The sequence below is a fragment of the Piliocolobus tephrosceles genome, chromosome 9 (genome assembly GCF_002776525.5).
Source record: "Piliocolobus tephrosceles isolate RC106 chromosome 9, ASM277652v3, whole genome shotgun sequence".
Taxonomy (NCBI): domain Eukaryota; kingdom Metazoa; phylum Chordata; class Mammalia; order Primates; family Cercopithecidae; genus Piliocolobus; species Piliocolobus tephrosceles.
Window position 1 is genome coordinate 56100683 of NC_045442.1, and position 26643 is coordinate 56127325.

The window sequence follows — 26643 nt, forward strand, 5'->3', positions numbered from 1 at the left end:
AGTACCCCTATGTCTTACAGGCCAGTGTCAGGGCAGATGGCTTGACAAGTGAAAAGGGCAGGATTTCAGACCCCATTTGCTCTCCTGCACAACTCTTACATGGCAGCTGTGACTATGACTAAACACCGATTGATTCTCATATATCAGACATCACGCTAGGAACTTTACATATATTAGCTCATCTATTCCCTATTCGTTCACTATTAGACATCTTCCCTTTACACATTTAAACCAAGGCTCAGAGACTGAGTGCTTGGTTACGGTCACAGAACGAATAAGTGGTGGAGCCAAGATGAGAAGTCTAGTCTGTGTAACTTCCATAAATCATGATCCCAACCACCACATTACATGGGGCAAATTATCCTTCCCAGGAGTTATTCTAACAGCTAAATTTGATTACGTACATGGAAAGGCTTCAAACATTTTAACCCACTCTAGGTACATAAACCGATCTTTACAATTGTGTTAATAAAAATCAGTGATCAGAATATTTGCTAAGATGATTTTTAAATACTTGAGTTTTAAGATTTTCAAAGAAGAACCTACAACAGAACTGGTTATAAAAGTAGCATATAGATTGGTTATAAAGTAGCACATAGAATTCATCTATGGAGAAGGGGGTTGACAAAAATAGACATTTATAACAAGACAGGCATTATCAAGGGTCACTTGCCACAGATGACAGATGACAGATAAAGCTTAATTGTTATGAAATTAGTATGTTATATTAAATAATGGTAGGACAATTTATTTCTCTTTTTTTTTCTGAGACAGAGTCTTGCTGTTGCCAGGCTGGAGTGCAGTGGCATGATCTTGGCTCACTGCAACCTCCGCCTCCCGGGTTCAAGTGATTCTCTTGCCTCAGCCTCCCGAGTAGCTGGGACTACAGGCACACACCACCACACTCAGCTAATTTTTGTATTTTTAGTAGAGATGGGGTTTCACCATGTTGGCCAAGATGGTCTCAATCTCTTGACTTCGTGATCCACTTGCCTCGGCCTCCCTAAGTGCTGGGATTATAGGCTTGAACAACCGTGCCCGGACTATTTCTCTTTTTTAAGGAAACCTTGAGTGATCTGGTCACTGCTTTCATTCAGGAAGTATTTTTATCTTGTTAATTAACAGTTATTCAGTAGCAAAATGGGAGAGGAACGGAGTAGAGAGGATAAAAGAACATAAAAAAGATGAAACCTCTTAAACTATGCTTATGCTTCTCTGTGAACTAGAACTTTGAAGAGTTGCACCTTCAAGGAAAAAGATAAGTTGTCTTTTTAAAAGGACAGATTTGGGTTTTATTGTTGCCGGTCTGTTTTTGAAGAGAGGAAAGTTCTGACAAGAATGAAGTGTGGTTGGGGATATGAAAAGAGTGGCAAGAAGGGCTCGAGTTTGGCATACAATTTGATTAACTGAGCTTCAGTTATAAAATGTGTGTAATGGTTCCTTCATTACTATTAAGTTTAATACATGAAGAAAACCTGGGCCTTGAAAATTCCATCCTCATTTTTGCTCTAGTGGCCTCCAGTGCTTGATTCTTTAAGCCTGGAACTATTTGCATTTCATCTGAATTGTCTAAAATGGAACCAGAGTTTATCTGGTCTTAAAAAATGTGGCAAAGAAATGCTATCTAGTTTTTCCAAAATAGCTCATAGAATCCAAGACAGAAGATTTTTATTGTCGTTTCTTCATACCTTGGAATACTATGCAGCCATAAAAAAGAATGAGATCCTGTCTTCTGCAGGAACATGGATGGAGCTGGAGACCATTATCCTTAGCAAACTAATGCAGGAACAGAAAACCAAATACTGCATATTCTCACTTACAGGTGGGAGCTAAATGAGAACTTGTGGACACAAAGGGGAACAACAGACACTGGGGCCTACTTGAAGGTAGAGGGTGGGAGGAGTGAGAGGATCACAACAAATAACTAGTAGGTACTAGGCCTAGAACTTGGGTGAAAGAATGATCTGTATAATAAACACTGGCAACATGAGTTTACCTGTGTAACAAGCCTACATGTGTAGGTTTGAGTTTAGTACTCAATCTTTCTGAGCCTTAGTTTAGGCTGAGTCAGGAGAACTGCTTGAACCCAGGAGGCGGAGGCTGCAGTGAGCCGAGATTGTGCCACTGCACTCCAGCCTGGGTGACAGAGGGAGACTCCATCTCAAAAAAAAAAAAATAAAATAAAATAAAGAAAAGAAGTAGACCTAGATTTGGACCCCAGCCTTACTACTCAGTGGGATAACCTTAGGTATGTTACTTGACATCTCTGAACTTCAATTTCCTTATAAGTAAGGTGTAATTAAAAGCACCTGATTTGCAGTGCTATCCTTTCTTTTTAAATTTTCACATATGAAGGTATTTATCAGTGCCTCATGAATGCTAGACATTCAACAATTACTATTTTCCCTCTACCTTGCTGTAAAGACATCTTTAAATTCATGGTTGGTGGTAATTGTGTCTTATACTAAACCTTTGGCATGACAATTTTTTCTATAGAATAAATATCATGGTGATAATAACTCATAATTATCAAGGGCTTACTACATAACAAGAACTGTATTTCATATGTGCCTCACCTAATTATTCTATTTATTCTCAACAATAACCGCAGGAAGTTAGGAAGGTAATCTCCATTTTGCAGAAGAATCAGAGGCTCAGAGATCAAGAAATTTGCACAAGGTTATTCCTCAAGTACCCTACAGTTCATCTCGCTCCTTTGTTCACACATTGAAACCGACTGGAGACTATGCTGAGTGCATTCCAAAAATCAGTGAATTAAAAAAGAGTGGATTTTATGGAATACGAATTATATCTCTAATAAAGCTGTTATTTAAATAATTCCTAATTTGGAGTGATTAGGAAGTGAGTATAAAGGAAGAATTAGCTCTGAGATTTTTCTTTCAGCATCAGACTTTATGGTGAGCCTGTTCTCTAATTTTTTTTTTTTTACATTTTTAAAGGAAAACTCTGCATCAAACACCTATTCTCAAAACCAGACTATTCCCAATGTCTACTAAGAAAAACTGCTCTGGTTCTTAGGGTCAGACAGCCTGAAGAAGTTGTGTATGAAAAAGTGACATGCTCAGACATACCAGTCTTACTAAGTCAAAGAATAAGACACTGAAACACCACAAACTCTAATAATTACCCTGAAACATTTTTTAGAAACTAATTACGGCCCAAAAGAAATTAAAAATTTATGAAGGATACTAAAATTATCTGGGAGAAACTTGAAAAAGCTGAAAGAGTCCAGAAATAATTCCAAAAAGAAAATGTGAACATATTTTCTTCAAAATGCTCAGCATGCCTTGCATACCTTCCATTATTATTTCACCCTCTTTTTGCCCATTTTTGACTTAGAAAACTTTCTTTGGTGTTGGAAGGATTGATGTATGTGATTAAAGATGGAATCATCAAAATACTTACACTTCTATATTATGGAGAATAAAGTTTGTTAGATTAAATGGAACTTCATGCCTTATGATACAGAAAACAGCAATAAAAGCTGAAAAACTTGGCCAGGTGTGGTGGCTCACGCTTGTAATCCCAGCACTTTGGGAGGCAGAGGCGGGCAGATCACGAGGTCAAGAGATGGAGACCATCCTGGCTAATATGGTGAAACCTCGCCTCTACTAAAAATACAAAAACTCAGCGGGGCGTGGTGGCGGGCGCCTGTAGTCCCAGCTACTCAGGAGGCCGAGGCAGGAGAATGGCGTGAACCCGGGAGGCAGAGCCTGCAGTGAGCCGAGATTGCGCCACTGAACTCCGGCCTGGGCGACAGAGCGAGACTCTGTCCAAAAAAAAAAAAAAAAAAGCTGAAGAACTTGGGTCCTACCTTAAAATACAAATGTGTGAAATTCAAGTCCTGTTTTACGTAATCTAGTCATTCCTTTAATTTCTTCCTGCAGACATTTAAGGAACCAAGGAGCCATCATTATTACCTTCATCCATGCCATTAAGTAACTCAGTTAAATCTTCATTTTTGCTGTCAAACTGATGCTCCTTCCAAGTTTCACCATTTTCACTTCGAAGAACAATGAGTTCTCTCTCTTTTCCTCTCATGGACCCAAAGTGAGGGATTTCCACTATGACAGGGCTGGAAAAAAAATCCACATTATTTTGGTATCAAATTAAATATATTTACAGTATCGTACTTAAAAAAATGTTTCATTAACAGTATTCATTTGAAAATCAGAGGTGCCACTAAGGTTGGGAATGATTTCAAAGCTGCAGAATCATTTGCTAATTAAAGAATATTTTCGAAGCCTGATAACATGCCATCATTCATTCACTCACAAACAGTTCTTGGAGGACTACCATATGTTAGGCATAGGATTTAACAGGAGAACTTTTTCAGTACATATAAATAGGAATTTTGAATCAGAATGGAAAGTTATTAAAGTAGACCATAAGAAAGTTGGTCCATTTTTAAAAGACACAATAGGTATATTATACAAATGCTAATGATTTAAAAGGACACAGTCATTTCTTTGAAAAAAATTCTATAAAGTTCCTAGTTTGAAAGATGATTGCTATATTTTCTCCTTAGCAAGAAAACAATCAATATGATAACGACTCCTCCAACAGGCAGATTCCATGCCTTTCATGGCCATACGGTTAAGAGAGTTCCTGTGCTTTTCAATTTGTGAAATGGTAGTAGGTAGCTTCAATTCCTGGCTCTAATATAACCTGCATAGGAATACTTACACTTTCTGAAAAAGTACTTGTTGGTTTGCAATGGTCATATAACGACACAGTACTTTTTGACAGTGTCCTTTTGCAAAGGAATGTAAAAGAATGGCTGCAAATTGAACATAGCCAATCAAGCCACGGGAAATAATTTTGTTAAATTTTAAAATAGGATAAATACTAAAAGAGATGAATGGAAGTAAGCAGACCACAATCACACACAGTTTATGTAGTTGGATTGTGCAGCTTTATTTTATGACATTTAAGTAGACAGTATCATTATTCTCCTACAGAGGTTGTATGGAACCCCACTTCTTAAATTATGTGTTTAGATATATGTGATAACAGAAGATACAGACTTAAATAAGTAAGAGCAGAAAAAGGGATCATCATCTATAATGATCAAATAACATAAATAAAAAGATGAATATCGATTTATTGGAAGAGCATTCGCTTAAAACGGGGATGATAAATATGATCATTTTGCTTTTGGCAAAATCAGAATTCAAATTAAAGGTTAAAAAATAATTTTTATAATGCCTTTATTCTTCAATAGGTAGAAACAAAATCAAGTGTTCTTAGCAGTATTAATAATTTCAAGATTAAGGTATTTACAAGAGTTTTTAACTACACTTTATAATTAAACATTAAATTGTATTTAGTTTTGAGAACAAGATACAATCTTTGCAGGTTAATGTGTCAGATACTGTCTCTGTAAATATTTAAGGAATGTGGCTTTATGTATGATGTTCAATGATATTGGAGAGAAGGTATGAACAAGGGTCTTTGACCAAGGTGAAAGCCAAGCATAGCTTTTCATTAACAGGTTTCTTCATGCAGACTGCCAAGGCAAATACAACAATCAAACAGACAAGCGAACAAACAACAAATACCAGTGCATTTCAGCTTAAGCAAAACCAAACAAAACAATTTTATAACTTTAAAAGAATATTCTATCTGCTGTCTATTTACTTTTATTTAAATATCTTATTGTCCCAACACTTTCCAAATTAGTTTACTTATTGATGACTTCTTCTCAAAGCCCATAAAAAATTACACAGTACTCATGTGCTTTTAAAAGATCTGATTACACACACATACATGCACGCGCACACACACACAGGTGTACAGACATATAATTTATAGCAAATTTTGACTCAAAGCCTGCAAATACCTTCTCTTACACTGGGTTAAAGACTGTCGCTGTCTTTAAAAACTATCATATTCAGAAGAAACATTTCAAATTAAAGAAAGGTTTACAAAAGCACGAAGTTATGAAAGCAGAATGCTTGCAGTGAATTCCACATGCTTGAAAAGCACAAGATAGGTAGCGGTGCTACATTAAGTCAAGCCACTATGATTTTTTTTTCTTTCAGTGACACACATCAACTGAAAGCATTTAAAAAAAAAACTTAAAAAATAAAAATAAACTTAAGACAAGAATCAGACCATGGGTGTGACAGAAAAAAATTGAAAATGGAAAAAAAAATTGTAGACATTCTGTATCTTGTCTATAAAGGTCCTACCCAATAAATTTTGTTCCTTGAGGCCCAAGCTGCAGGATTCGGCTAACCAAGCTCTCACCCTCATTTACAGGGGGAGGATTGGTAGGAAGATGCAGTTTACTGAATAACATCCATGCAGCAGAAAGAGAAACGAGAAGGGGAAATTGTGAACAAACTGTCAGTCACGACAGAGCCTGCCTGATTTGCACCCAAGTGCCACCTCAGAAAATGAATTAAATTTATTTTTCCTTTTTGTAAAATACCATATCACAATGAACTGTTTCCCGAAAAATTTTCTTTAAAAAGACATGTCCCCAAAGCAGCCATATATTCAATGCGGTAAAATAATTCCAGCATCTGTATTTTTTCCCTGGAATGGTGCCTTGACTTCTACAGGGACCACTAGGGTTCCGTGCACTTGCTGAGCAGAGAACATGCTTCTCGGTTAGTAAAAGCCTTGACCAGCAAACTGAGTTAAGAAAGTATCAGCCTATTAGCCTTTCACAGAATCACACAGCTTTGTGACCTTTGACACTTTACAAAAAGTATACTCAATCAGGTCCAACTAAGCAGTTTTAAGAGTTAACTGTTGGAGTTAACAAAGGTAAAGAAAATCAAAGATGCGTTGTGAGGGCCAAGGTTAACATTGACAAAACAACTTACCCTAAAAATTGTGCCCCTGCAGGACCCATTTCTACCAGCCTACTGGCTAATCCCTCTCCTTCCACCATGGGGGGTGGGTTGGCCAGTTTATGTCTCTTTACCAAACGGCAGGTGATTCGAGTGGGGGCCGTACACTTGCGTGGAGGAATGATGATTCTCATCCCATGGTGACGGCTTCCTCTCATGGAACCCCCTCTCGCGTCCACCATAAAGCTAACCAGAAACCTGTGGGGAGAAGATCAGAGGCCAATTCAAGGATGGAAATAAACCGTGTTCACAGCAAGTTTTGAAATTAAATGTTAAAGTTTATTTAAAGTGACAGACAACGTAGCTATCATTTCCTCTCTTTAAAGATAAACCAGAAGTAAATACGGTGGAGTCACATCAAACATGCATTTAACTTGTGTACTTTGCAAAAACTGAAACACACTTATTTTTGGTAGAACATGGCCCCCAAACAGAAAAGCCAACTACTTTACCAGGCTCAAATGGAAGGAATAAGGGAGGTTTCAAAACTGGAGTCAAAAACTGTCTATTAAGAGGATTCTCATGCATTTAAAACAAAAAAAAAAAAAACTGTGGTCTTTATATTCAAAGGTCATTTTAACTATGAGTGGTTTTTGCCATATGCTGCCATATGGTCTCCTACAAGTAAGATGAAACTCCACAGTATGTCTTGACATTTATGACTCATAAAATGAATGTATATTTAATCATACCAACACTAATTTTTACTATGACAAAGTAGAATATAAGAATAAAAGCAGGAGATGACTAGATTTGCTAAGGTGATTTTGATGGAAAGGGATTAAATGTTTTCAGTATAAATATGGGCTTAAAAGCTGTCTGAAATAACCTAAATTTGAATATTTTATACAATTAAAAAATGGAACTTAGACTTTTAGAAAGTGACTCTAAATTATATAATTCTGTCATTGGCCTTTTATTAAAGCTAATAAGGAAAAAACAGTCCACATGTATTAATAGGTATGGCAGTGTAAAGAAATTAACTGTTATATTTGGGTAGAAGCATAGTGGAATCACTGTCTTCTATCACGTATGCACGGTTCCACTATCATCATCACAGACTTTTAACACAGTTACTATCACAGAGCTCTAAGTAAACATCAATCCGTGAGTTCAATGTGTGGAAGAGTTAAGGTCAGATAGCGGAACACAAATATATCCCTGTATTCTAGTTTCCACATATGAAAATATAGATTACTAGCACAGTACAAAATGGTGATAACTGGAAAATTGTCTGAATTCTTAAAGTGTTTTTGGAAAAAAAAAAATCCCATCCATCAAAATTCTTTACTATTTTTTCCTCTAAAAACAATGCTAACATCCTGCAAACAGAATTTAAGACCCCTAGCTGGGGACCCTCTTCTGAAGAATGATACCTCTTGACCTTGAAAGAGTGACCTTTTCAAGCAAACTGGCCTGTGATCCCCACAGGGAGAGGCAATGGGCTGGCGATCATTTTTCAGCCCATCAGATTCCTAGAACCAACTCTCCTCATCAGTAAGGTGGATTCGTCTTCACACCCTTTTGCTCGTTTTGGATTTAACCATTTTGCTCTGAATTAATTTATGTCTTTTATAACATTCTATCGATTTTGGGAGATTGGGACCACTATGCTAATTAAGTTAAAGGGGAAAACACTGACTCTCTCAAAAACAAAAAGAAAACAAAAATCACTCCTCCCTAGTCAAAGAAAAAGATACTTGTTCACTTGAACAAGTGTTGGGATGAATTGTTACCAATGCTAAAAGACATGAGGCTCACCTGAAATTGCTCTGGGCTGCCTACATTTTCTTAGACATATGTATGTTTAACAACTACTTTTATTCAGTAACGAGGCAATATGGCAATATTATAAGACAAAATCGAATCATTCCCTGCATTTAGTAGTTGTAACTACGAAATCAATTTTTCATTAGGAATAATAGTAACAGAATGGATTTAAAATGATTCACGACAAATTTTGGGCTTGAAGATTCAGTTGTGTCAGTACACACAAACACAGACACTGGAGTGTTTCCACTGAGAGGGGAATATTTGCCCTGGCAACCACTGAGTCTCAACAATTTAGATAGTAATTCTGATTGGGTCTGTCTTGTTCACTGCTTGACCTGCAGAGCCAAGCACAATTCTAGCACAAAATAGGGACACAATAAATATTTACTGAATAAATCAATGAATAAAACTATTTTGCTTAGAAACTGTGTAGGTGAGACTTGGTTACTAATACTAATTGACTGATGGGTGGATAGATAGGTAGATAGCTGATTGGAGCTGAGCGGAATGAAGGTACAGTTTATCAGAATTAAAATAACAATAGCTCAGCTGCAAAGAATATCAGAACCAATGGAGAAAACACTAGTTAAGATGATATTAACAACAAACTGGAAGTGTCTCTTTCTCTGTGTTTTGTATAGCACACAGTGCATGGCTGGGGCTCATCAGCAACCATCTATTGTTCTGAGGTTCTCAACTTCATGGAGTCAACAGACTGAGGAAAAGTGGGACTATTCATTAAACAGGACATGGGTCCTATTATTTAATAACATTATAAAATACAGTGATTTGTTTTACAAACCCGTCTTACATATTCTGTGTAAAAAAGTCATGCAACATAACTTATAGAACAAATTAAAAGGTAATATGTAATAATATTTGTATCTTATTAATATTTAAACTATAGCACAAATTCTACAAATGATCCTAAAACTAATACATGAATATTTCTAGTTTTAGGAACAGCAGGATGACAAATGCTGATATACACTACAGACATTGACACGATCTAACTATGGGAAAAATTCACATAAATTAAAAATACAAAAAGGATGGTTCACATAAAGGACACAGTTATCACCTTGAATCATACTGAGGAAGTGGAGAAGAACAGCTGCAAAATAATTTAGAAAGCAAATGGGAAAAATTAATGTAATATAATTAGAAGCAAGCAACAGAAAATGTCAATGACAAGCAAAGGAAAAATAAAAACCATCAGAAAATGAAACCAGGGCATTTGGCATTTGTGGGACAACCTAGAAAAATATCTGCCTTACATAGGTGCATAAACTGCAAGGATCTGGCATCAGTGAAATATTTCTAAGTCTACACCAGGTCTGTATTTTCCTTTTCAAAGAAGCCCACACCTGCTGCCATTACTTTTGCTTTCCTGCATGTGTCTATTGTCTCTGTTGTCTTCAGTAACGTCAATAACGTTCAAGGTGAAGGGGACATAACTTGCATACTCAAATACTTCATTGTTTTTAATGTATGGGAAAGTTCATTTCTGATTTTATTATCATGTTTCTTCAACTTCTCAGTTTACTAAATTAAGCCCTAGTACCTTGTCTTTGATTTGTAGAGAATACAAAGTGATAGTTTCGAGTATTTGAAATATGGAGGCAATTCATCAAGCGTGATTCAAAAAACTCAACATGTTTGTTCCCTAAATGTATCCCAAATGTTGTATATTTTCCTTCTTGAATCTGATTTTTTTTTTTGCTTTTCTAACATTAGACTGATATGCATCGAATATAAATTATATAAATATTTTTAGCAGTTTAAAATTATAATAATTCAAGGTTTTTCTAATTGAGTTAAAGAAATGCAATGTTAATAACTCAAAAGCCACCATAAAGTTTATAATTTATGAAGCACTTTCAAGTCAATTATTCCCGTTTGAATGATATTGATCTGTTTCTCAGAATTGTAGTATTACAAAGCCAAAATTTATAACTATACTTTAACCTGAAGCGTTCCTGAGTCTGATTTTTTATTTGTAAAATGAGGATAATGAGTAATATGTACCTCACAGTATCATTATAAAGTTCAAGTAAATATAAATGAGACAACACATGTAAAAGATTTAGCACAATGCCAGGCACATGACAAGAAGTAAGTAAACATTAGCTATTACGATTTATTTTAATTAGGAGCAGCAGCAAATACTTCATATAATATATGAAGCACTTCATGAATGTTAATTATTGTTAATTTATTTAATTCCAAAATAATCTGCCCTTGTCCACAATTAACTTATGGCCTAAATGCCAATTTCAAAGGCAAAAATACTTTGAGATATTCATCATTTTAATGAATTATTTTGATTCTACTTATATGGATGTCAATTATCCCCAATTTGAGTTACCCAAAGATGAAGAATCCAGTATCTAAAGAAACACTAATTTATTAATTCAGTAACTAAAGCAGGTCCCCTTTTAGCCTCCTGCCTCAAATTCCATTGACCAGGGAGGCAGCATAAGGAGGCTGTCTCCTCATGTAAAAAAAAAAAAAATTTTTAAGTAAATATCTTTATTCTTTTTATTCATTTCTTTTTCTCTAATTACAAATTAATACAACTTATTTGTAATTTTATTTCAGAAATGCAGAAGGCACCAACTTGAAAGTTCAAATTTATATATTCTTTTAAAAGGAAAATCACACAAAACAAATCATTTGTCAAATCAAAGACCTGTATCATATGAGAAAAAAATGACAATACCAGAGCTTACTGCTCATTTAAAAACTAAATATTTGCTGGGTGTGGTGGCTCAGGCCTGTGATCCAGCAGTTTGGGAGGCAAAGGCGGGCAGATTGCTTAAGCTCAGGAGTTTGAGAACAGCCTAGGCAACATGGTGAGACTTCATCTCTATGAAAAAATACAAAAATTATCCGAGCATGGTGGTGCGTACCTGTGGTCTCAGCTACTCAGGAAGCTGAGATGGGAGAATGGCTTGAGCCCAGGAGGTAGAGGTTGCAGTAAGCCAAGACTGCACCACTGCACTCCAGCCTGGCCAACAGAGCCAGACCCAGTCAAAAACAAAAACAACCACTAAATATTTGACAGAAATTCTTCTATCATTAAGGGAAGCACAAAAGTCAGTTAAGGTAAATTAACAGGCATACTTACATATTTAATTTTCTATTGGAAAGAAAAATCAGATACCTAGAAAAATTTCTTTTGAATAGAAAAGTAAAATGGAGAAAAATCACTATGTTTCAAATTTTAAAAAATTTAAAAAGGAAATTTTCTGAAAAGTAAAAGTAAAGACCTAGAAGATTAGAATAGCCAGGAAAGTTTGTTGTATCAATAATTTCATTATTTTTTCTAACAAAATTAAATTTTTCTCAAAAACACTCATACAGAATTACCTAGAAAGAAAATTTCATAATGATTTACAAATATGGTTCACATATACTAATGAATATACATTTTATACATGAATATATTCATATATATGAAGCTTGTTGATGTGAATTTATAACTGTAAATAATGAATGCACTGTTCATGTAGTAGGATAATGAAAAGTGACATTTAGGTTACTCACCCAGAATGAATGGGGCTTGAAACAAGATTGACATTGTCTAAGGTGTCTGCAGCCCAGCTGTAATGTCTAAGAGAATCTGAATCAAATTCCCTTGTGAATGTTAGATGCTGAAAAATAAAACGGTAAATTAAATTACATCAACAAACCATACAAGACTGGTTTCTCTACACATATAAAATATATCCGTATTCTTCTAATTCCAGATAGACTTACATTCAACATAAATAATTTTTAAATTCTCCTCTATAGAAATACATTGAAATCTGAGTATCATAATGTTAGAAAATAAAGTCTATTGATATCTTGTTTTATTTTAATCTTTTAAGAAAGCTCCCTGGGTAACTGACATGGCAAAGAAATATCATAGAACTAACTCCAACTATGATTTTAAGCACTTCAACATGTCTCCAAATTAATCCTATAACAACTGTAATTTTTTTTCCCAATTCTCAAAATAAAAAACGAAAAATTCAATCTTGATGACTTCTGGTTCCAAGTGGGGCAGAGTAGCTAGTAGCAACCTAGTGCTTCTGCCAAGTAAGCCAGATAAAATACAGAAATTGTATCTGAATGCAGCAGAGAGCGCGGCTGAAGCATCAAGAACTAAAAGAACTACCAAACTCTGGGAGGGGGAACACCTTCAGGAGTTGAGCTGACTTTCTGTTGCCCATTTTTAACTTACAGGCTTTCGTCAGTTACCAGTGCAAGCAGATTTGTACTTTTAACCTACAGGGATCACTGTTGTTGAATAGAAAAGCCAGGAGAGTTTTGCTGGAGATTTGGGTGGCCTCAAGCATGCTACAGTTTCCTGCTAAGAACATGTGCTGAATTCTGAAGCTGTGCAGAACAGGAAGCTCAAAACCTAACCAGAAATATCTCTGAAGAGCATAATGGAGATTTTTGGCAGTTAATAAGAAAATGACCTAAACGTTTAGAACTTATAATGGGAAGAGATTTGAAGATCATACCACAATTTTAAATAAGGAGGCTGGTGAGCTGGGGGGAAAACAGAGGTAGTGTGAGCTTTCGCCAGGGCTGCAGACCAGCCTCATTTCAGCAAAATCTTTACTGAATTAAAATTCACTATTCTATTTGCCTAGCAGAGGGAGGGCAAACATTCTGTGGAGGAATAGATCACCTTTGGGTGTGTCCACAATTTTTTATACACCATGTCTAGTGTGTCCACAATTTTTTATACACCATGTCTAGCATAAAGTGAAAAATTGCCAAGCATGGTCAGAGTGGATGGATAAAAACAGAAAAACGAAATAAAACCAAACCAAGCTAGATAGACACTATAAATAGACTCCTAGGCCATCCAGATTCTGAGGTAAGCTAATAAGTGCTTTATAATAACTATGATTAGTATGTTTACAAAAACACAGGGAAAGATAGAGAAAATAAATTAAAAGGGATAGAACACTAGAATATACATAAGAAGGAATCAAATGGGCATTGGTTCAGTGCTAAATACAATGTCGGTTCTTGACATAGACACAATATAAAAGAGGGTTAAGTTAGAGCCCTAAATGGAAAAATATACAAAATGAAGGATAGGTTAAAAAAAATAGAAAACAGTACAAGATGTGGAACACTGAGAGATTTTAACCTAAGTGTAAATTGGACCCTTAGAAATAGAAGAGAAGAAGAGAATAAAGTAGAAGCTGTATCTGGAAAGATAATGGCTAAGAATGTACCACATCTGATAAAAGGTTTTAGCCCAAAGTTCCCCCTCAGTCTGCTTTCTACTGAAACCTCAGTAAAATGACAGTCACATATTTAAAAATACGCACACAGAAAGGACAGAGAGAATAAGAGAAAACACATCAGCAGAGAAACAGGATTGGCTAGAATTATCTTTAAAAAGTGATTTGACTTTCATAATCCCCTCGGTTGTCAAATAATGATCCCCTGCCATCACTACCACCAACCCTAGCAGAAGACTGAAGGCAGGAGACTAGAAGGCTAGAGGCACCATACTGAAAATGGGGATTGTATACTGAATATTCAGACTCCCTGCCTTCCTTTACTGGTCTCCCAGACACAGTTAGGGACAGAGTTCTAGGCAGAAAAATGGGAAGTCTCTGAGGATTCTGACCTGCCCACTGTAATTTCCCAGTGAAATGTTCCGGCTTATTACTTCAGTGGAAATCACGGATGACAACGTCTACAAGATATAGAGAGCTTCCAATGAGCTTATTAATGAGTAGACAGCTGTCAGTCACTAGACAGTTGAGAAAAGCATCTAGTATAAAACAAAACAAACAAGCAAACAGAAGGAAAGCAAATTGGAGGAAACAGGCTTTTCAGGGAGAATAAAACTTAAAATTATTCATTAATATCTAGAGAGATGAGATTTTTACACCCATGAAACAATAGACTACTTATTAAAAAAAAAAAAAAAAAGAAACATTCAGGGAAAAAGAACTCTTAGAAAGTAACAAATATATTGAAAAAAACCTAGAAAGTATAGAGAAATTTTTAATTCTAGAAAACAGGAGAAGAAATACAAGAAAGCAAAAGATAAGTTCAGGAGGTTCAAATCTTCCTCCTCAGTCTAAAAACAAGAAGTTCTAGAAAGAAAAAAAAAAATTGTGAACAAAGGAAAATAAATTAAGGAAACAGTTTAATAAACTTTTCCAGAGCTGAAGACAGAGTTTGCCAGAGTAAAATGACCCAGTGAGTGACCAGCACTGTGAATACAGAACTCATTATGGTACATCATTGTAACATTTCCGAATGTGGAGACAAAGACAGAGTCTATAAACATGGAGAGAAAAAATGGTCACAGATGGAGTGACTGTATCAGACTTTTAACGCAAAACATGAAGGTAAAAGGCAATGGAGCAATTCCTTCAACATTCTGACAGGAAATGACTGCAAGTCAGAATTCTATAACCAGCTAAACTAAAAACAAGTATGAACTAGACAGATATTTTCAGATATATAAAACCTTAAAAAACGTTTTTCTCATGCACTCTCTGAGGAAACTACCGGAAGATGTACTCCACCAAAATGAAGGACTAACCCAAGAAAAAGGAGGTCATGGACTCCAACACAAGAGAAATCAAAGGGAATTTTCATGGTTATGATGAAGGAAGACCCCAAGAGCACATCTGTGTGCAGTGGACCTACAAGGAATATGACAAGTAAGAAAACTCAAAGCAAGATGAGGTAAGTAGACAAGACAGATAGATCACCTAACGAATGTGAACATATTGAGAGATATGTACACCTTGGGGAGAGTTTTGGGGTTGGACTATTGATATGCACAGAGGACATCAAGCAAGTGAAAAACCCCAGGGAAAATAAAATATTGTGCTGGAAAGAAAAAGCAATCAGGTCGGGCGTGGTGGCTCATGACTGTATTCCCAGCACTTTGGGAGGCTGAGGTGGGTAGATCACTTGAGGTCAGGAGTTTGAGACCAGTCTGGCCAACATGGTGAAACCCCTTCTCTACTAAAAATACAAAAAATTAGCTGGCAGTGGTAGCATGCACCTGTAATCCCAGTTACTTGGGAAGCTGAGGCAGGAGAATTGCCTGAACCTGGGAGGTGGAGGTTGCAGTGAGCTGAGATTGTGCCACTGCACTCCAGCCTGGGTGACAAAGCAAGACTCCATGGAAGGAACGAAGGAAGGAAGGAAGGAAGGAAGGAAGGAAGGAAGGAAGGAAGGAAGGAAGGAAGGAAGGAAGGAGAAAGAAAGAAAGAAAGAAAGAAAGAAAGAAAGAGAAAGAAAGAAGGAGAAAGAAAGAAAGAAAGAAGGAGAAAGAAAGAAAGAAAGAAAGAAAGAAAGAAAGAAAGAAAGAAAGAAAGAAAGAAAGAAAGAAAGAAAGAAAGAAGGAAGGAAGGAAGGAAGAGCAATCACAATATAAGCCACATATGTAACATTTATATAGGCGTAACAAGATAAGCATCAAATACAGCTATAAGCAAAATAAATTACAACTGTTTGGGGAAATGAGAGGATACAAAGTGTGCATGGTTGGGGAGGAAAAGTGTGGGAAAAAATTAAAGCTTCAGCTTTCATTTGGGGAAGTCAGTAAATCATTCCTGAAATGGAGAAAAATCAACAAGAACAATATACATGTAGTATTTAGAGATATGCAAGCACATCATAAGAGTCATCAAAAATTATTCCAAGCACTTGTCTCTGGAAAGGAGAAATTGGGGACTGAAGGTGTATATGGGGATTATGTTTCTTCCTAACAAGTATGTCTTGTAGAATGATACGGCTTTTTATTTAATTGCAAAACTTTGGTAATAATAAAATCTAAATTTAAAAACTTACTCTGAATTACACAGATTTTTAAAAAATAGCCCTGAAGTCAAATTGAAAAATAAATTTGTAGAGCAATTACATGCAAGTCACTATCTCACCCACGTCCTAGGAAAATGCAAAAATGAATGAGGAACAGCTTTATCTGCATTTAATGAGCAAGGACACATCTAGTGAATGGGTGTGCAATTAAGCTTCTAATAAGAATCCAAGAAACCAAGATTCTAACCTGCCAAAGGCAATAAACCATTTAGGAAAGTTCTCAAATTCTATATGGGTTAACCAAAGATGAGGTGTTGGTTTCAGTCTGGCCTTATTTAACAACAACTTATACCGACTTTTGGAGAACCAAACCAACAGACCTTCAGAGTAGGGCAAAATACTTAATACAAAGTAGTGACGTTCCTTTAATTTTTTTGGCATGAGTGGAGTGGAGGGCAAGCTACAGTTCCTATACTGGGGAGCCTAAGGTTATTTTTCACAAAGATTCATTTTTTTAAAAACAGTTCTCATAAATAAATAATATCATTCCTCTTTGGTAATTACAGTAAATTATTTACCTTTGGTACTGTTAGAAACATGCACTGGTACCATTAATTATTGAAACAATGAATTATATCTCACAAAAAGGTATCACTGCAATCATGTAATATTTATCAAAGCCAGAGTGTGCCAGGACATGGATTCCACATCCCTCTGAGTCCTTTCTTAACTTCTCTACTCTTGCAACTCTGCCACTCATTGAAGCTTTGTTGTAACATGAACAAATCTCATACCTGATCAAAACAATGAGCTATATTATTTTGAGCTATATGTCCCAATATTTGTCCCAGATAGTAACACTTAAACATGTTTTTAGGTGCCTTAGTACTTTCTCTTCTGAGTTTTGTGTTTTCAGAGAGGTTTGCTCAGGTTTATGAACAGACATAACTCAAGTTTAATAACCTAAATACAGGCAAACAAAATACACTTCCTATGGAGCATCCATCTAACTATAAAATGAAGCAATTCAATGGAACCTATGGTTTTATATAGATACTGAATTAGTATTTCATTTCCATGCTACCTGTCTGTAAAGACTTACTCCTACAGATTAGAATCTACTTAAAACCGAAATATAAAATTTCAACTATTCACTTACGTTTGTTCTGACACGTAACTGTGCATAGCACACCGCAGTACTAGCAAAAAACTTTGCCTCTATTTAATTACTGAACAAATAGACATTTAAAATGATTAACAGGGCCGGGCGCAGTGGTGACTCATGCCTATAATCCCAACACTTTGGGAGGCTGAGGCGGGTGGATCACTTCAGGTCAGGAGTTCAAGATCAACCTGCCCAATATGGTGAAACCCCATCTCTACTAAAAATTCAAAAAGAAAATCAGACAGGTATGGTGGCATGCACCTGTAATCCCAGCTACTCGGGAGACTGAGACAGGAGAATCACTCGAAGCCAGGATGCAGAAGTTGCAGTGAGCCGAGATCGTGCCATTCCACTCTAGCCTGGGCAACAGAGCGAGACTTCATCTCAAAAAAATTACAAATAAATAAATAAATAAATAAAAAGAAATAAAGTGATTAACAGATATTCCATGTTCATGGATTGGGAGAATCAATATTGTTAAATATTTAACAGTATGTTCATACTGCCCAAAGCAATCTATGGATTCAATGCAATCTCTATCAAAATAATGATATTCTTCACAGAAATTTAAAAAAAATCCTAAAATGTATGTGGAACTACAAAAGACTCAGAACAGCCAAAGCTATCCTAAGTGAAAATAACAAAACTGGAAGAATCACATTATCTGACTTCAAATTATACTACAGAGACATAGTCACCAAAACGGCATGGTGCTGGGGAAAAATCAGACACATAGATCAGTGGAACAGAATATAGAACCCAGATATAAATCCATACATCTACAGTGAACTGATTTTTGACAAAGGTGCTAAGAATGTACATTAGAAGAGTAATAGTCTCTTCAATAAATGACGCTGGGAAAATTAGATAGCCATATGTAAAAGAATGAAACTAGGCCCCTATCTCTCGCCATATTCAAAAATCAAATCAAAATGAATTAAAGACTTAAATCTAAGACCTCAAACTATGAAACTATTAAAAAAACATACACATTAAGGAAACTCTCCAGGACATTGAACTGTGCAAAAATTTCTTCAGTAATACCCCACAAGCACAGACAGCCAAAGCAAAAATAGACAAATGGGATCACATCAAGCTGAAGAGCTTCTGCACAGCAAAAGAAACAATCAGCAAAGTGAAGAGACAATCCACAGAATGGGAGAACGTATTGACAAACTATCCATCTGACAAGGGATTAATAACCAGAATATATAAGGAGCTCAAACAACTCTCTAGGAAAAAACAAATCTAATAATAATGGGCAAAAGACCTGAATAGGCATTTCTCAAAAGAAGACATACAAATGGCAAACAGGTATGTGAAAAAGTCCCCAACATCACTGCTCATCAGAGAAATTTAAATCAAAACCATAATGAGATATAATCTCACCCTAGTTAAAATAGTTTTTATCCAGAAGTTAGGCAATAACAAATTCTAACCAGGATTTGGAGAAAAGGGAACCCTCTTACACTGTTGCTGAGAATGCAACCACCACAGAGAGCAGTCTGGAGGTTCCTCGAAAAACTGAAAATAGAGCTACCATGCTATCCAGCAAGCCCACTGCTAGGTATATACCCAAAAGAAAAGCAGTATATCAAAGAGACATCTGCACTCCCATATTTATTGCAGCACTATTCGCAATAGCCAAGATTTGGAAGCAACCTAAGTGTCCATCCACAGATGAATAGAAATAGAAAATACATACACAATGGAGTATGTATGCACAATGGAGTACTGTTCAGCCATAAAAAAGAATGAGAGGCTGTCATTTGCAACAACATGGATGGAACTGGAGGTAATTATGTTAGCATAAGCTGGGCACAGAAAGACAAATTTCTCATGTTCTCACTTCTTTGTAAAAGCTAAAAATTAAAATAACCGAGTTCACGGAGATAGAAAGTAGAAAGATTGTTACCAGAGGCTAGGAAGGGTCGTAAGGGAGTGCGGGGAGTGGAGGGTAGTGGGAATGGTTAAAACGTACAAACAAACAAACAAACAAACAAACAAAACAGAAGGAATGAATAAAGGCAGGGTGCACGGCTCATGTCTGTAATCCCAGCACTTGGGAGGCCAAGGTGGGTGGATGACTTGAGCTCAGGAGTTTAAGACCAGCCTGGGCAACATGGCAAAATCCCATCTCTATAAAAATTACAAAGAAGAGTCAAGCGTGGTGGTGTGTGCCTGTAGTCCCAGCTACCTGGAAGGCTAAGGAGGGAGGATGGCTTGAGCTGGGAGGTAGAGGTTGCAGTGAGCCAAGGTAGTGCCACTGCACTCCAGTCTGGGTGACAGGGCCAGACCCTTTCTTTAAAAAAAAAAAAAAAAAAAAGTATAAGACCCTAGTATTTGGTAGTGCAACAGAGCGATTATAGTCAAAAGAAATTTAATTGTATACTGTAAAATAACTAAAAGTACATAATTGGATTGTTTGTAGCACAAAGGACAAATGCTTGAGGTGATGGATACCCCATTTACTCTGATGTGATTATGCACTGCATGCCTGTATAAAAACATCTCATGTCACCCATAAATATATATACCTACTATGTATTTACAAAAATTTAAAATAAAAATAATAAACAGGATACCACATATGATGATGGTTAAAGACGAACTTGACCCGACTTTTAAGTTTCCTCAGCAAGGAGGGGTGTTGCCTGGGCTTAATGGAAAAGCTTGGCTTTGAAGTTGAGTCACAGACTTAGATTTGGAAATTGCCTTTGCCTCTTGTTAATGGAAACACTTCTTTCCCATTCCCGATTTTTCCAGTTTGAAAAGACAACTCAGTTGTGTAACTGTGGGCCTCTCCCTGCCCCTTTGTATTCACTTTAGCCCTGGAAATTAAAGTGATGTATCTGAGTGACAGATTTGGGAAAGGTAGCTGGGAAGGTTCTGCTCAGATCCAGTTTTCAATCTATGGGCACAGAGAGTGAGCAGCCTCCTCTTCTCTCCAAAGCCTACTTCTGCAAAGAGTGTGCCTGGCCTGGGCCAGCACCACAGTCAACAGGTAGGGGAGTGTGCCTATCTCAGGGGTCCAGTTAGCAGGCCCACGTGGCTCAGACACTAAGCTAGTCCTCGCCTGGCCTCCAGCAGGAATAAAGGAGATATTTTGCCATTGACCTTTCTTTATCTTTACTTATTGAAAGCTCCTTCAGAGATGCCCCAGCATCACCTGCTGGTTTTGTGATCATTAGCAGATTACTCAACTTTTCTCAGCCTTCGTTTCTGCATTTCCAAATTGGGGATGGTTGATATGGAGATAAAAGAAAACATACGTCAAAGTCTGGCACTAATGCAGTGCTGGTGTTGGCATGGAATTATAATAACGTCTCCTTACATGTGTAAAGCCTTCCATACTTCTCAAAGGACTTTCACTTATATTAATTAGCTCATTTGTTACAATCTGATCATTTATGGGGGAAAACAGCAAAAATAAAAATATTCCAGTCCCAGCACTGGGACATTGTAGTAATATACACAGGATGCTTTTATCACACCAATGGAAGCCATTCAAGAATGCATCTTATCAATGCCTAGGTCTTATTTATTGACTCAAAATATTTACATTCCTTTGTTAACAGCAATACCACAACTTACTGTGCATTAGTTCAATGGCCAAGGACTGACTTAGCCCTATACATTCATTTTTTTGTTTGAGTTGTCAGAACCTATTAGCCCTGGGAGTAATGGAGCCATTTGACAGATGAAGAGACTGAGGTTTAGAGAGACTTCAAAAACCAGGCAATACGAAGTTAACACCTAGCACTGGGTGGCTTTAATAGAACACTATGTTAAAGAAAAATTCACATTAAATTTTTAATAATTTTTTATTCCCATGCCAAAGATAATATGAATAAGCATATCACTTTTCATTTTGGAAGTGATGTCAAGGATTATTAAACTGAAAATGCGCATTATTTAATAGAGTCCAAAGCCTGACTAATGATGATATCACTGTCTCCAAGAGCTTAATACTTTCCAAAAATAGTTTCTCACTAGTCCTATTCATCAGAGGAAAGAGGAGAACAAGTACATACTGGCCTTACAAACAAGGACACACCCAAATGCCCAGGTCTGGAAATAATTGTCTAGGCAGGGAAGAAAAGAGGCAGGGTCAAGAAAGTGTTTGCAAGAGAGAGAGAAAAAAGGAAATGCAATTAACTCCAATATAGTAATTCTTTAGGTTGCTGACTGTCAACCTCCAGTGTTAGATGACATGAGTTAAGGACCAGAACTAACTCTGCAAGTTTCCTTATCTTAACAGCTCTACCACCTATGGGGGAAGGTGGTCTTGCATATTAACTAGTGGGCTTGACAGGCTAATGTTAACAGCAACCACAAATCTCCCAGTAACAGGTCACATGCAACACTCAGTGCAACAATTCTGGAAGACTGTAAATACAATTTAGTTTAGCAACAGTTGGATGATACAATCAGACTGGGAGCCACAGAAAGTAAAGGGCTATCAGGGATAACTTCACTCTATGGCCACAACTTGGACAGGGCCAAGGCAGGGGAACTCATGAGACAGTCAGTTCCCCACACAAAGAATAAGATGACTTGGGTTTGAATCAGGCTGTGTCACTCCATAGCCCAGTGAATGGCAAGTCAGAAAACTCACTGAACCTCCATTTCTGCATTAGAGTGACAGGTAAAAAATATTAATTGCCCTGATTCGCTGTGAGAAGGGAATGGCCCAAGTAATGTGAAAGTGACTTGAAAATTCTAAATTACCATGAAAACAAAAACATAGATGATGCTAATCTCATACCCTGGCGATTTACTTATTTATTTTATTTTTTGAGGCAGAGTCTCACTGTGTTGCCTAGGCTCAAGTGCAGTGGCGCGATCTATCTTGGCTCACTGCAACCTCTGCCTCCCGGGTTCAAGCGATTCTCCTGCCTCAGCCTCCCCAGTAGCTGGGATTACAGGCATGTGCCACCATGCCCAGCTGATTTTATTTTATTTTTTGTATTTTTAGTAGAGACGGGGTTTCACCATGCTAGCCAGGCAGGTCTCGAACTCATGGCTTAAGTGATCTACCCGCCTCGGCCTCCCAAAGTGCTGGGATTATAGGCATGAGCCACTGTGCCCAGCCTACCTCTAGATTTTTAATAATTGAAGATCATTTATTTTTTATATTTCTATAATGTTGCATCTCTCTATGTAGATATTTAGGGTAGCATATCCTTTTCACACCACAGGGAGAAGTCAGAGCTGCCTGCTGGGTTAACAAAAATAATAGCGGTGTTTTTGCTTTGCAAAATACTTGTCTATGCATCAATTCTTCCCATGGCTAATCCGCTTTACTCAGATCTGCTATGCTTCGCTTATTAGAGTGGCACTATTGCGTAATGGCCAGGAGGAGAATGAGTTTAAGCACCCATCGGATTTACAGTCTGTTCTCAGCTCTACTGCCTAATAGCTGTGGACAAGCTATTTAACTGGACAAGCTAAACACTCCTCACAGCCCTAGCCTCCTTGTCTGTAAAGTGGTAATCACAATACCCATTCCATTAGGTAGCCAAAAGCATGAAATGAGATGATGCATTTAATAAAATATTGTGGCAGGTACCGTATTAAGTATTATAATTATTGTGATGTGCGGTGGATATTGAGTGAAATGGCAAACTCCTACCCAGATCGATAGTAGCAGGTTTAAACATCCAGCACAACTACAGGGAAACACTTTTACGAAACGGATTCCATAAAAGGAAACCTGACACAAGTAGTAAAATAAAATAAAAATTAAAGTCCTACTATAATAGAAAAAGCAGGTCTTTTTTCCCTTACAGTATTTATTTTCTTGAAGTCAACTCCTATTACTCTTAAGACTTATTTTATTTGAGAATAGCACATAAAGAAACTACGTTAAATTTCCAAAGTGGATTGATTTCAAGACAATCTGGTTGTGAACTTGAACAAAGAAAGTGAATCAAGGTCAGGGTGGAAGGTGAGTGTGTCAACACCCAGTTTGAGACATCAAAACTAACTGCACTACCTTAAGGAAATCATAATACCAACCTCTCTGCCTTAGAAAAAAAAAAAAATCTGTAATCTTGCTGACCAGTCTTTGAGAGGTGTTGAATGGATCACCTGAGTAATGCTGGCAAAGCATTTTGAAGAGAGAAAGCAGCATATTAAATGTCACCAGTCAAATGTGCTTATCTTCTAGGGGGACTATCTCTAGCAAATCTTTAATCTGAGGCTGGCTACCTTCTGCCACCATGCACATTTCTGAGCACCCCCCTTTAGAAATTAGCTTACATGAAAGAAATAGCAAGGTTTATATGCCACTGGGTGTGGGAGATGGGGGTGGGAGTGTGGGTGGAATAGGGTAGAGAGGTAGAGGAGGAAAATCTGACTGTTAGCATAGGCAGTCTTTTGGGTTAGGTGTTCTTTTCCCTTCGTATTACTGAGATAATTGAAAATGCCTAGATCTTGAAAATACAAGCAGGTAGTTTCTTCTGAAGAACTCTCCAATTTTCACACTACTTGCTAACATATCAAATTGTACATTACACATTATATGACTAAATGTATATGAAATCATTCTTAGCCTCAAAAAAGACCAAGTCCAATCCAAAGGAATCAGGATCCTTGCCTGTGAGATAAATGAGAAGAGTTATGGGGTAGAAGATGCGACAGCAGCCTTCCTGTACATGATGGCTATAATGAGGCCTCCAATATCACTTACAGAATGTTCTCCATTCAAACAGCATTCAAACAGCCAGTGCAACTGTTGACATCATAGTCTAGTTAAGCCTTCTACACCAGTCACTATTGAAGGCTTGCCACTAGTCCCCTCAGGAACAAACCATGTAGGCAAATCTAGTCTGAAAAGGAAGTCTTCAAAAGAAAGCAATCTACTCAGACAGAGAGCAGGGCCAAACAGCTGTCCTATTCCTCTCTTCTCATAGATACACTGTCCCTAAGTCAACAGAACTATAAGGAAATGGAAGGTGTTCATTGGAGAGTGATCAATTGGCAAGGGGCTCCTTTCTAAAATGTTTGTTTAGAAATACCCAAGTTTATCCAGGAGTGGTGGCTCACATCTGTTATCTCAGCACTTTGGGAGGCAGAGGTGGGCGGATCACATGAGGCCAGAAGTTTGAGACCAGCCTGGTCAACATGGTAAAACTCCGTCTCTACTAAAAATACAAAAAAAATTAGCAAGGTGTGGTGGTGCGTGCTTGTAATCCCAGCTACTGGGGAGGCTGAGGCATGAAAATTGCTTGAATCGGGGAGGCAGAGGTTGCTGTAAGCTGAGATCACGCCACTGCACTCCAGCCTGGGTGACAGAGTGAGGCTCTATCTCAAAAAAAAAAAAGAAAAGAAAAGAAAAGTAAAAAGAAATACCCAAGTTTATAGCATTCTCTTAAATCATAGTTCCTCATTTTCTTTTTCTTTTAACATTGGATTTATTTAATTTTAGAGAGAAAGCATAAAATAATAGAATCTCAAGGCTGAATGGCACTTTAAGATGCTAGACTTTTTATGTTTCCATTGATATGTGGTTGTTCCTACCAGGTTTCATTACCACCAACAGCAAGCACATTAGTCATGACAGAAAACCAAATTGAACTGGTTTAAGATACTCCCTTTCCAGGGATGGGGGAGATTGAAATTAAATTGCTGGTTTATATGGCAAGAAAATCTGAATGGTGCTAACTTCAAGGTTGGTTGAATCCAGCTCAAATGATGGTAGGAATCATTTGTCTTCACATTCTACTCCCAGCAGCTTTGGGCTTATGTCATCTTTATAGCTTAGGAACCCCAGTGGAGTTTTTCTTTCCCAAAAGGTTAGACAGCGTCTCAAATTTGAGTCTCACTAGACGGGCTCAGATTTCACTTTTCATCCTAAAGTAACTGCTGTAATCCAGGAGATACGAATGCTCTGAACGGCCTGATTTGGGTATCAGTGTTGCAGAACAGGAGGGACTTATGCCCTGTCTAAACAACATTAGCTGAGAAATGGGTAGGGGTTAGGGATTCGGCCACCAGATCCAGGCACTGCCATGGAAATGGGTATATGCGGAAAGCCAAATGGGTGTACCCAGGGCAAACCAACCGACATCGGTAAGTGACTTCTGCTTTTCTCCCGTCTTTGAACGACTCTATAAAAAGTCATACTGAACTAAATGTTTCTGCCTACAGTATATGTATACCTTTCGGTCTTAGAACTAATTCTAGGATCATTTAAAGGAAGAGAAATTAATTGGTTAGCCTGCTATCTATTTGTAAACTGGCGTCATGCCTTCTACCTTTCATCTGTCTGAAGGTCATATATTTCCATTCCTGTAATGATGCCTTCCATGCCATAATTTTTAGTCCTTTTTTTTTGAGACAGAGTCTCGCTCAGTGTCCCAGGCTGGAGTGCAGTGGTGCGATCTCGTCTCACTGCAACCTCCACCTACTGGGTTCAAGCGGTTCTGCTGCCTTGGCCTCCCAAGTAGCTGGGATTACAGGCGCGTGCCACGACGCCCAGCTAACTTTTTGTAGTTTTAGTAGAGACAGGGTTTCACCGTGTTAGCCAGGATGGTCTCCATCTCCTGACCATGTGATCTGCCCATCTTGACCTCCCAAAGTGCTGGAATTACAGGCATGAGCCACTGCGCCCGGCCAGTTCTTCATACTTTTTATAATTGTTACTGAATATGTTATGTCAGTTCATTTTAAAGCACATTGAATAAATAAAAGACTTTATTAGGATTAGAAATAAATGTAATGAAGAACACGGTCTAAATATAATCTTTCATGCTAAAAAATAGATCACGATGGGGTTCTGTGGCCCGACCAAGAATACTAGCAAGTACAAGATCCCAGAGGACAGATTATAAAATACCTGGACTCCTCACGGGCCTTTCTCTTTCACTGAGCAATGCAGATGCAGAGTGTTCAGGATAAAATGAGGCAATCTGGAGCCAGATGGCCAGTGACTCTGCCACTTACAAGCTGTGCCCCCGGGGGTGAGTCACTCAAGCTGTCTGTGCCTCAGTTTCTCCATTTTCTTTT

The 26643-nt window shown here is 37.4% G+C and overlaps 1 protein-coding gene across 2 annotated transcripts in view; it reads right to left on the reverse strand.

Annotated features, from left to right (window-relative positions):
• Nucleotides 1–26643, reverse strand: part of ANK3 (ankyrin 3) — a 713837-nt gene that overhangs the window by 74230 nt on the left and 612964 nt on the right. For both annotated transcript variants that reach the window (XM_026454835.2, XM_023185582.3), the window contains 3 exons: nucleotides 12207–12313; nucleotides 6858–7082; nucleotides 3942–4096 (listed from right to left, as the gene is read on the reverse strand). In XM_026454835.2, coding sequence (XP_026310620.1) covers nucleotides 3942–4096; nucleotides 6858–7082; nucleotides 12207–12313 — 487 coding nt within the window. The remainder of the gene's footprint in view (nucleotides 1–3941; nucleotides 4097–6857; nucleotides 7083–12206; nucleotides 12314–26643) is intronic.